General features: G+C 42.4%; 1 protein-coding gene across 4 annotated transcripts in view; it reads left to right on the forward strand.

The window, feature by feature from the left end:
* Window positions 1-12448, forward strand: part of LOC141110718 (oxysterols receptor LXR-beta-like) — a 172125-nt gene extending 159677 nt beyond the window's left edge. For all 4 annotated transcript variants that reach the window (XM_073602252.1, XM_073602255.1, XM_073602254.1 and 1 more), the window contains 2 exons: window positions 3183-3391; window positions 11355-12448. In XM_073602252.1, coding sequence (XP_073458353.1) covers window positions 3183-3391; window positions 11355-11501 — 356 coding nt within the window. In that variant the 3' untranslated portion in view covers window positions 11502-12448. The remainder of the gene's footprint in view (window positions 1-3182; window positions 3392-11354) is intronic.
* Window positions 12449-12688: the final 240 nt, after the last annotated feature.

The raw sequence follows: 12688 nt of genomic DNA on the forward strand, positions 1-12688 counted from the left end.
ACCCAACAGCTGTGCAAAAAAAAAAAAAAAACACATCCCCTCCCTATCTGCATTCATCAGACCCTATTTTACTTCGTAACCTCCTTCACATTATTCCAAGATGGTACCCATTTTATATATATTCATTTCACTCCAGTATTATATTTCTTAATTAATTTCCCATATCATTAATATTACTTACCCAGATTAGACACTAGCCACCAATGCCAGATCTTTTCAAATTTCTTAGGACATCTCCTAGGTTTATAAGTCAGCAAAGACCTTTTAAACGGTTGTGTGTGCTTCCAAACTTGTGGCAACAATTGGGGAAGGTCCCCTTCTGATTCAGTATGACTTACCCCTGTGCATAAAGCCTGCTCAATAAAGACATGGGGAGTTCTAAACCTTAAATCTGTTTATAATTTCTGTGAAGAATTGGAACATAGAACCACACAACTGAGTCTTATTGTCCAGCAACAGTACCTGACATCACAAATATTCTTTTGGATGAATGGGCACACACGCCAAAGTCATGTAGAATGCATTCCTAGAAGAGTGGAGACTGTTAAAGTACAGTACTGCATATGAATGCTCATTGTTTTGGAACGTGATGTCCAGCAAGCTCATACAGGTGTGATGGCCAGGTTCCACAACTGTTTGGCCATATAGTATATCTGTCAGGCCTCCTCATAAAGAGAACTTAATTGGTAAACATTGCAGTTTTCTTTTTTTTTGAATGTCACTTAGACTGATACCAGTCATTTTTACAACCTGACTTCCTTGATACCATTAGTTTTTCACAACCTGACTTCTTGCAGCTGCTGTATACACAGGGGTAGATCAGTTACATAATTAGTTGGGTTGAAAAAGACCTTCCAGTGCACCCTCACAAAAAAAACGAAAAACAATCCTACAGTTGATCCAGAGGAATGCAGAAAAACCCCAATAAAGCATGATCCAATTTGCTCCAGTGGTGCTGGAGTTAATGTTACCTTATCGGTAAAGGAATTGCACCATAATGTGAACTTTATATTGCTTTAGATGTGCCTAAGTATGCATGATTCCTACTTGCAGGCAGCTTGTAGTATTTGAAAGAATCTTCATTAGCTGTAAGATCAATCCCTATGTCCCAGTGGAGCCCCCTGGCTTCACATTCTAGCCCCCCCCCCCAATTGAGCAGAAAAGGTTCCTCTCACAAGAAAAAAAAAAAAATCAGGTAATCTTTAGACCCCTTTCACACTGGGGCGGTTTGCAGGCGTTATTGCGCTAAAAATAGCGCCTGCAAACCGCCCCTAAACAGCCTCCGCTGTTTGTTCAGTGTGAAAGCCCGAGGGCTTTCACACTGAAGCGGTGCGCTGGCAGGAGAAGAAAAAATCTCCTGTCAGCCGCTTCTTTGGAGCTGTGAAGGAGCGGTGTATTCACCGCTCCTGCCCATTGAAATCAATGGGACAGCGCGGCTATACCGCGGCAATAGCCGCGCTATACGAGGGGTTTTAACCCTTTTTCGGCCGCCAGCGGGGGGTTAAAACTGCACCGCTAGCGGCCGAATAACGCGGTAAGACAGCGCTAAATATAGCGCTGTTTTACCGCCGACACCCCCTACCGCCCCAGTGTGAAAGGGGCCTCAGTGTAAATTTTTCATAAACAAGTTCTACACGTGTTCACATTGTATGAGATACAAAAGTATTGCTACACATACATAACATAAAGGTATACAACCTGCTGAAGCCTTGAGCATTTACATTATGACAGAGAATCCTTGTCGAACAAATTGTGTCATTCAAGCAAGGTATATAGTAGTCATTCAGATGCAGGTATAATTTAACACAATAATAGACCCAAAAAGATATAAAAAAAAAAAAAAAAAGTGTATGGCAGGGATATGAAAATAGCGGACCTCCAGCTGTTGCAGAACTACAAGTCCCATGAGGCAAAGCAAGACTCTGACAGCCACAAGCATGACACCCAGAGGCAGAGGCATGATGGGACTTGTAGTTTTGCAACAGCTGGAGGTCCGCTAATTGCATATCTCTGGTGTATGGTATGTCCAAGTGTAATTATTATTATTATTCAGGATTTATAAGCGCCAACAGTTTACGCAGCGCTTTACAATATAAAAGGGAGACAATACAGTTATAATACAATACAATACAATAGGATTAAGATAATAAACCTAGTACAAGTTTAAAGTCCTAATGCTTTGTATCCTGTATTACGGAGGATGGTGCATGTCAAAGACCGCCTTTACTGACCTATTCTGAAAAAGCTAGTTGCCAGGCTGCCTTGCAGCTTGGTACTTTGTCAATGACTGAAGTCAAGTTTCCATATGAGGAATTCTGACTTTACTGCCAGAGCCCTGAAAACTGTTTTGTTCTGCAGCAAGCAACAGCTTCAACTATGAAATGCTTGCCCCTGGTTCCCTTCTACCAGGCCTGCTTATTTGTCTAGCAATATGATGGATGACCTCAAAGACAAATAGGGAGGCTCATTAGCAAAAAAAAGTGGGATGGGCAAGCACAGATTTCCTGGTTGAATGTGTTTTTTGCATAACAGAGTAGTAAGTTACATGTCACGTGGTCTCTGCCAAATGTAAGATCCAGTGTTCATATTTAAAGTGGTATTAAACCTCAAACCAAAAATTATTAGAGCAGCCAGCATCAGTTTTCTTTTCTTAGGCTTTTTCCCCTCTGTTTTCACCTGGTGATCTGGCCAGTAACACACCTCCTGTATTCATATACCCCCACTCTGGATGAATGAGCACGGGGGCAGATTTAAATACACTAACAAATTGAAGCCAAACTCCAGCTAGTACTTTATAAGCAGTTACAGCAAACTTTTTTTTTCCTTTTAGGATAAAGATTTTACATAATTAACTAGAAACTGATCATTGTAAGCGCCCATAAATGGTGTGCCTCATCCCTGTGATTGATCTATTCTGCTGGACAGCTTGTTCTGTGTAGAAACAGACTTACTGGTTGGATCACCAGGTGAAAATAGAAGATAGAAACCCTAAAAAAGGAAAATCAATGCAGCCATCACATTTAGGAAATCTTAAGGTGCAATATAATAATATTTGCTTTTGAGTTTAATACCACTTTAAGAGAAATGGTTTAGACTATAGGTCTGGTTTTAAGTGAGTGCGGTTAAGATGCTATTTAAACCGATTTTTTAAAAAACTGTAATATTGTTTCTTCTATATTTAGGACTACAGGTGGAGTTTATAAACCCCATTTTTGAGTTCTCACGTGGAATGAGGCAGATGCAGTTGGATGATGCAGAGTATGCTCTACTTATAGCAATCAACATCTTTTCTGCTGACAGACCAAATGTGCAGAATCACCAGCTCGTAGAGAATCTCCAGCTACCATATGTGGAAGCTCTGCACTCCTACACTCGTATCAAGAGACCTCAGGTATATGAGAAGAACTGTTGCCCCTACATATGGATCACTACACTGCCATTAAATACTGCTCACAAAACAAACTTCATTACATGCTGCTCATTGCCCTACCACTGCATACTGTTCACTCACTGCTCTGAGACTGCCTCTAGATGCAGCTCATGCCCTACTCTGGATTCTGCTAGGTACTGTGCATGGCCCTGCATGCTTTAGACCAGGAGTCTCCAAACTTTCTAAACCAAGGGTCAGTTTAGGGGGGCCAGACTGTGGCCATTGGGAGTAAAAATTGTCCTGGCGTCAGTGGGAGTAAACCATGCATGTTTGGTATGGGAGGGGGGGGGGGGGGATAGTGCCCCATCACTGGTGTCAGTGGGAGGAACAGTGCCCTATTATTGGTGTCCATGGGAAGATTTAGTGCCTCATTGTTGGTGTCAGTGGGAAGAATAGTGCCCGTTGGTGTCAGTGGGAGGAATAGTGCCCCATCGTTTGTGTCAGTGGGAGGAATTATGCCCCATCGTTTGTGTCAGTGGGAGGAATAGTGCCCCATTGCTCGTGCATCTCGTTGTGTTAGCTGCAAGGTGCTATACAGGTCTAGGGCCATGGTTTGCAATTGGGGAAGCTCTGTCTCTAAATATCCTAAGAGTCAGGTACCTATAAATCCTGCCTAGAGGGTGAAGACATCTGCTGTGGTAAGTCTCTCTTCACAGGGCCCTAGTATGCTTTCCTCTCAACTGTAAAAGGAGGAATTTTCTGCTACAGCATCTGGGCAGATATACAATCAGCCAGCTCAGTCATTGCCTCCTTTAGTTCCACAATTAGCCAGCTGGGTCATTGCCTCTTTCCTTTCGAGGCATTTTCTGGCCTCAGTGGAAATCCGGCATGCTTATTTGCACATTACCATTTTCTTTTTTACCAGCATGTGTTCTGTGTTACCAGTTTGTCACCCTTACCTTTGGCTTATTTATGCCCCTTCCCTGTGTTTCATTCTCAGGGAAGACAAGTTATGGGTTATCTGTATGATCTTTTCCTAAAGGATCAGTCCTCCCTTTACGTGTCAGCTGATGTTTAGTGGACAGTGCAGCTTCCTGCAGAGATTTGGTCAGATCCTCAGCCTTCGGAAGCCTTCGCTGGTACTGGCTCACTGATTGGATTACCTGGACATGACATTGGATACAGTCCTGTCCTAGAGCTTCCAGTTCCAGGACATAGTTACATAGTCTGGTTGAAAAAAAGACACCAAGTCCATCTAGTTTAACCAGTAAAAGGAAAAACTATCTTCATGAAAGAAAAAAAAAAATAATACATTCCTCTACCCACAGTTGATTCAGAGGACAAGGACAAAACTCTGTCTCTCCGCTCATGTTCTCAGGCCCTTTGGTCCCAGGGTTGACCCTCGATCCATACCTGCATAAGGGGCTTGGGGCTTATGGTAGCCTCCTTTGGAACAGTGTCAAAGACCCAGTTTCACTCTAGACCAGTGATGGCGACCCTTGGCACTCCAGATGTTTTGAAACTACATTTCCCATGATGCTCAACTACACTGCAGAGTGCAAGAGCATCATGGGAAATGTAGTTCAAAAACATCTGGAGTGCCAAGGTTCACCATCACTGCTCTAGACTATTGTAAAGCAACATCCTGGTAGTGTGAGACAACCAGTCTTGGTTTTTGGTCCACTCCATGTGTCTGACCTGCAAGGTCAGACTTGGCCTGATGTGATGGATTTCCAATTCAACGTTGGAATCAGGGAAACCCTTTCCACCAAAGACGTAGAAATTTCTCAGGATGGGTGCCAGCCCTATTGGTCTGGGAAAGAGTCCTAAATGCCCTATTGATGCAGGGGACTTGGTCATTGCAGAAAGCCTGTCTTTCCATCAACATCCTGGAACTCAGGGTGATTCAGGTGTCTCTTCAATGCAGGACCCTTCAGTTGTGAGGTCACCAGTTAAGAAGCTAGTCAGAAATTGCCATGGCCTACATCAATTATCAAGAAGATGTCAGAAGTATTGCATTCGCCCTTTGCAGCTATAATAGCTTCAACTCTTCTGGAAGCCTGTCCACAAGGTTTAGGAGTGTGTCTATGGGAATGTTTGACCATTCTTCCAGAAACGCATTTGTGAGGTCAGGCACTGATGTGGATAGAGAAGGCCTTGCTCGCAGTCACCGCTCTAATTCAACCCAAAGGTGTTCTATCAGGTTGAAGTCAGGACTTTCTGCAGGCCAGTCAAGTTCCTCCACCCCAAACTCGCTCATCCATGTCTTTTTGGACCTTGCTTTGTGTACTGGTGCGCAGGCATGTTGGAATAGGAAAGGGTCATCCCCAAACTGTCCCCACAATGTTGGGAGAATGAAATTGTCCAAAGCTTCTTGGTATGCTGACGCCTTCACTGGAACTAAGGGACCAGGCCCAACACCTGAAAAACAACCCCACACCATAATCTCACCTCCACCAAATGATTTGGACCAGTGCACAAAGCAAGGTCCATAAAGACACAGATGAGCAAGTTTTGGGTGGAGGAACTTTATTGGCCTGCACAAAGTCCTGACCTCAAACCGATTGAACACAATTGGGATAAATTAGCATGGAGACTACGAGCCAGGCCTTCTCAGCCACATCAGTGCCTGACCTCACAAATGCGCATCTGGAAGAATAGTCAAACATTCCCATAGACACACTCCTAAACCTTCTGGACAGCCTTTTCAGAAGAGTTGAAGCTGTTAGTCCATAGGGTTAGCCCACCCTTTGCAGGTATAAGACTGGGATGCCATTAAAGTTTATGTGCAAGGGTTGGTCCACCATTCTGCTTCATGGCCATCATAACAACATGGCCGTTAGGCGCCCGTCCCTTTAGGACCTGGGTTTTATCGGTTTCAGTCATTCCTACCCTCTTGAATGCTATGAAATCAGCTTCTCACAAAGTGTATCATCGCACCTGCTAAACGCATTTTGCACAGAGTAAGACCAGGAAATTTCATCCTAGGAAGTATTCCATGGGACGCATCTTGTCCTTCATCTATTCTGGTCTAGATCAGCATCTGGCCCTGAGTACTATCAAAGGGCAAATCTTGGTTCTGAGCTATTTTGTTTCAGAAACCAATGGCCTCTCATTGGATTAACTTGTGTAGAGCACTGCCCAGAATTTGGGATTCTACCCCCTATTAGACTTCCTGATTAATGTTTAAACCAAATAATACCTAGTAATCAACAATATATAAATGAATAATACATAAATGCATCAACATAATATTCATAGAAAAGTCTGTGATATTAAGTCTTCACGATTGTGAAATAAAGTTTTCTATCGTGAAAAAGTGCCATAGATTCAAATAAAGTGCAGTTTGTGCTCTCCTTCAGTGTGCCCACTCACTCACCAGCTGCTATGGACCCCCAATGACAGGAGTCAGATGCGCTTTATAGGTATGCTGGTCCTTGTCCTTCTCAGTGTTTGGGGAATTAAATTTGTGGCTAAAATGGCAAAAGAGATCCACATAGCGTAATTCCATTTATTAGTTAAAAGCATTTCCACTCATGTTTGTATGAATAGAAGCAAACGGGTAGGGTGAGGATTTTATCAGTACTGTCATTTGACATTAAAAAAGGTTTAAAATTACAAAGTTTTTATTTCATATATTTAAAAAAAAACTGAATCATAAATTATACAAAAAAAAAAAAAAAAGTGATATCCTTCTTAACGGCTACTATACCCCTACAAACGCAGAGTGGCCCAGATTACTACAAAATCTGGGCCACTTCCAGAGAAGAAAAAGCAGTGTATTTACAGGGTGTCCTTTCTCATTGCACCTCCGCTCGAAGGGTCTCTGAATTTGCGGCCTTAACCTGTAAATAAACTTTCAGCGCCTTCTCCCAGAAGTGGGGACAGGGACCTGTTCCCCCCCCCCCCCCTCCCCCCCTGAAATGTGCCAAATGTGGCACTGGGGGGGGAGCAAAGAAGCAGAAGTTCCACTTTTGGGTGGAACTCCATTTTAAAGACAGGAATGTAGATATCCAGATAGATGCTGGATACCAGGAAGTCTTTCCTTGCAATAAATAAAACGGTTTTGATTACAAATGCCAGCCTTCTGGGCTGGGAAGATTTTCTGAAGAATGTGGTCATCAGAGGAGCGGAAGTTGCAGATTAGCATCCTGGTACTTCAGGCAATTCAGCTAGCTCACATCTACCTGACCATCTTCAGGACCTCCCCATCAGATGCTGCTGGACAATGCCACAGCTGTAGTGTATATTATCCATCAAAGAGGGACAAGAAATCATGCTATTTAGAAGTGGATCTGATATTTTCCTTGACAAAACTTCACTTTCCGGCCCTCTTTGCTGTGAATAGATCCTGCGTGGAAACATTGCAGATAGAGTTACTCAGCAGCTGAATCTAGGAGAATAGGCCCTTCACCTAGAGGTCTTCAAAGAGATTTTGTCTTGGGCACCAGATGTTGATCTCCTGGCGTCCAGATTTAGCAACATACTTCACAGGTTTGTACATGAACCAGGGATTCTCAGGCATTTGGGGTAGATGCCCTGGTGATGCCTTGGGATAATGTTTCCCTGATCTATGCGTTCACTCCACTGCAGCTTCTTTTTTGTCTGTTGCACGGGACAAAGGTGGAGGGCATTCTGCTGATTACATAATTAGGTTAAAAAAAAGACACAAGTCCATCTAGTTTAACCAATAAAAAAAACAAAAAACAAACATACAATCCCATATACACAATCCTCTACCTACAGTTGATCCAGAGGAAGGCGAAAAACCCCAGCAAAGCATGATCCAATTTGCTACAGCAGGGGAAAAAAAATAATTCCTGATCCCCCGATAGGCAAAGGGATATTACCTAAACAATATGATTCTGATTGCACCTGCTTGATCAAGAAGAACGTGGTATGCAGACATCATAAATCTCATGGCAGACAAGCTGTTGGCTCTTCCAGATCAGCTACATTTGCTGTCGCAGGGTCTAAGGATGCTTCTGACTCTATAATCTCTACCTTCCTCAAGCCAAGAAAGTCAACCATTAGGGAGATGGCCCACCATACATATGTCTTTTTCCAAGCTGGTGTGGAGTTGTTTCTTTGTGTACAATCAAGGAATAGATCTTTGCCTTAGCTGTTATGTTTCAAAGACCTATCACCTCTTTATCCTTGAAGGGTGTCACACAGATTGTTCCGCTTATGTGGCCCCTCTTTCTCCAAGGATTTTAAATTGGTCTTGTCCTTTTTGTAGACCTCTCCTTTTAAACCCCCCTTTTCATCACCTGGAGATTCAATTGTTGCTCCTTATGCAAAAGAGTGTCTTCAGTTCGTAGGGTCTTGCTGCACTTTTCTTTCAAGCAACCATTTCCGATCTTTTCATTCCACCTTAATCAGGACATTGTGTTACCTGCTTTTTTTTTTACCTAATCCTAAGCATCCCAAGGAACAGGTGCTTCACTCTTTTGTTGTTGTTCCAGATGTTCAAATTTACCTAAAGTCTACAGCTTCTGTTCAACAGTCTGATTCCTTGTATGTTCTGCCTGAGGGGTCCTTGGAAGGGTCAGGCTGCATCTCAATCCACTATTTCTAGGTGGATTCCTTGGCTCATCTCTTAGGCCTATAGTATCTAGGGGCAGACTTTCCTGGTCAAAGCTCATTTCACCAGAAGTGTCTGCTTCCTGGGCTATTCAATATCAAGCTTCTCTTCTAGTCTGTAAGACTGCTACCTGGTCTTCTCTTCTTGCTTGCTAGATTCTAACAAGTAGATGATCATGCTACTAAAGATGACCATTTTAGGTGAAAAGTCTTGCAGGTGACCTTGTTGTGCTTGTTTGGCCCTGTTGCTGTGTTGTCCACCCCTCATGTTTAGTGCTTTGGAACATGCCAGGTAGCCATGAATATGAAGTCCTCTGTGTCCTGTGATGTAAGTGTAAGGAATTTGGATTTCTGGTTTACTTGTAAAATGTAGAATGCGGCTGGGAGGGGTTAAGGCTGGGCAGGGATTCCTGCCTTTTTTAAACCTAGTACACATGGGCCAAATTTTGGGCAGCATCGGCCGATTCATTCGGCTTGTGTGTATGGCAGTCGGCTGGCTGCTGTCGAAGGGTCGTGACCGAAAAATTCTGCTGACTGACTCCTGACCAGAGTCTTCTGCCGGGGGGGGGGGGGGGGGGGGGGGATCCCGTCAGAACACAATAGCACAGCAGGGGAGATCGCTGTACTAACATTGGGTTGTTAGTACAGTGGCTTTGACCTGAGTTGTCAGTTTTTATTTTCGTTCAACCCACTGGGTTGAGCAAAATAAAAATAGTGGCGTGTACAAGGCTTTAGCCAGTATCCATTCACTTGAAGGTAGCAGAATAACTCAGGTAGTCATGAATATGAAGCCCTCTGTGTCTTGTGATGCACTCCAAGAAAGGATTTTTGGTTTACCTGTAAAATCCTATTTTTTTTTCAGATTTAGCACTAGGGGCTTCTCCCATTAGAGAAAAATGAAAGTTGCCATTAGTAATCTTTTCTTCTGAAAATGCAAGTTCTTGTAGTTATGCTGGTTGTTTAGCTAACTACTTTTATTCAGTCATTTCCAAACAAAGTATCTAGATCAGAAGTTTTAATGTGACTGTGTGGTTCCTAATTTGTATGCTTTAAACAGATGGAATGCATATACGCTTACTGATTTGTGAAGGATCAGCTTAAGCCCCGTACACACGATCCGATTATCGGACGAATGATCGTCCGTTTTTGTTTGCATGCTAATCTCACGTCCAATCTGATGGGTTTACTAAACTCCTGAAAATTCCCGTACGACAGAATAAAAATTTGGAAGTGATGTCATGTGTTGCAATGCATTTGTATTGCATTTTCGAACGATAGCTGTACTGATTAAACGAAAATCGTACGATCTGGCATTGTACGGAAAAAATTTCCGTGCATGTCCGATAGAATAATATCTTATGAACTGTCCTGTTCGGCTCTCGAAAGCTCTGTACTAACGATCCGATTATCGTACGATCGATTAGAATGCGGCATTTTTTTGTACGATTTTCGGATTGTGTGTACGGGGCATTAAAGTGGTTCTAAACTCAGAAGGTCATAGAATGCATTAAGATAAGAAACCTGTGTGCAGGAGCCTGGTTCATACTTCCCTGAGCCCTATCTCGATCCTGCGATGTTGCACGAGAGTCCGGGACTCGTCCTTCTCATTGGCTGAGACACCATTGACTCCTGCTACTGTCAATCAAAGTCAATGAGCCATTGTGGAGAGAAGGGAGCTGGGCTGAGCTGCGCCTCCGTGTCTGAATGGACACACAGAACAGCGGCCCATCTCAGGAGCCCTCATAGCAAGCTGCTTGCTGTGGGGGCACTCAGCAGAAGAGAGGGGCCAGGAGCAGAGGATCGGGGCTGCTCTGTGCAAAACCACCGCACAGAGCAGGTAAGTATAACATGTTTGGTTATTTTTAAGCAAAAAAAACAAAAAAACTTTAATATCACTTTAAACCAATAGATCAACTATATACAGAATATTCTCTATATATCACATGGAACTGAACGTTCACATTAAGTGACCTGGACTTTTATTTCATTGCTTTATTTAAATATTACAAGTGTTGGGTTTCCTAGTCCACAGTTGCAACTCTAGATTGCCTCAGGCCTAAGCTAGTAGATTTTCAAAAGTACTTAAAAAAATGTTTTCACTGTTTGGAGTGAATGGACTTTCCCGAATGAAAATGATTACGCTTCTAGAAATTTGAGAAAAAAGAAAGTGTCATTGACGTGTGGCGATCAGGAGCTCTGCTACATTTCTGATAAACTTGGCCCTGTTTTCAGCAGTTTTAATAAAATACTACAACATACACAGGAAAGTGAAGAAGTTGTCACTCTTCCCTAAAGTTCATAAACCTGCTCCACACTCCATTTTTTTTTTTTTTTTTAAGAGCAATATATAAACTGGAGTTCTGCCTCTTTCAATAGCTTGCTTTTTTGTTTTGTTTTACAGGATCACCTGATGTTTCCTCGTATGTTAATGAAGCTGGTCAGCCTGCGAACTTTAAGCAGTGTGCACTCAGAACAGGTGTTTGCTCTGCGCCTACAGGACAAAAAACTGCCACCATTACTGTCTGAAATTTGGGATGTTCATGAGTAAAGGACATAGGCCAGAGTGACTAGAGACACATTACTCCTTCATGCTCTCCTATATGTTCAGCACTGAATTGAGTTCCATATATAAACTGGACATCAGACGTGTATCTGGAGATCTTGAGAGCCCTGCCCGGGCCAAACAGGAGGACGAAGAAAAACTTAAAAATAAGGGTTTTCTTTCCCTGGATGTCACTATTCAGTCAAAGAGATCGGGAAACTAACAACAGTTCTGCATAGTAGGCCTGCATTGGCCTAAAGGATAGATATCCCTTTTTCCAGCTTAAATTATATGAATCCTTTTTCTCAGAAACTGGTTAGTTTTAGGTGAACCTCCATTTGGTGGAGTTGAGCAATGGTTTAGATGTGGGGTTAAAAATTCACCAACAATGACTTTTATAAAGTAGTCACCCCATGCCAGGCTCTAGAGAACTCTAAGAAGCCTTTGGTTATAGAACAATGACCTGAGTGCCAGTTATGCTTTAGATGTAAATGTACAGAGATGCTTATGTTTTAGTCTTGTATGGCAATGACTTGATGTCTCGCCTAACCCATTGTAGTATTTTCTAATGCAGGGAAATTATGAGGGTAGTTGCCATGCTGCAAGGTTAGCTACCTCTCTATTCAATCAGATATTACTATCCTCAATTCTACAAGGCTTCCAGCACCAGGGCAAGAGTGGCATAATTCATTTTTGCTACTTAATCTACTTCCATTGAACAGGGCTTCATTTTTTCATAGCAAATCTTGCACTTGCTTAAAATTTTCCCGCTGTTAATGTTTATATGCACTTACAGATCTTTTCTTTGGCACTTACACTGTATGGTGGGCTCATGTCCCAGGATTGAGAATAAAGTGTATATTGTATTCTATAAGTTAAAAAAATGTCAGCTTCTGTAATGTTAACTTGCTTTAGCTTACAGAAATCAGTGAATTAAATTTTTATTCAATTTCTCTTATGTTAAATAACACCTGTAGTTTCAGAGGGGGTGTACTATAAAAGGAAACACGGTCTTTGTCTCCTGGCTATGAAGGTTTTAGGTTGTTTTGGAAGGGTATAATTATTTTTACAGGTGGGGCTTATTTGGTCTGTAAGGATTAGAGCTCTCTTCACTAAATATGATGTACAGTATCTAACAAAAGTGAGTACACCCCTCACATTTTTGTAAATATTTTATTATACCTTTTCATGTG

The sequence above is a fragment of the Aquarana catesbeiana genome, linkage group LG10 (assembly GCF_042186555.1).
Source record: "Aquarana catesbeiana isolate 2022-GZ linkage group LG10, ASM4218655v1, whole genome shotgun sequence".
NCBI classification, from domain to species: domain Eukaryota; kingdom Metazoa; phylum Chordata; class Amphibia; order Anura; family Ranidae; genus Aquarana; species Aquarana catesbeiana.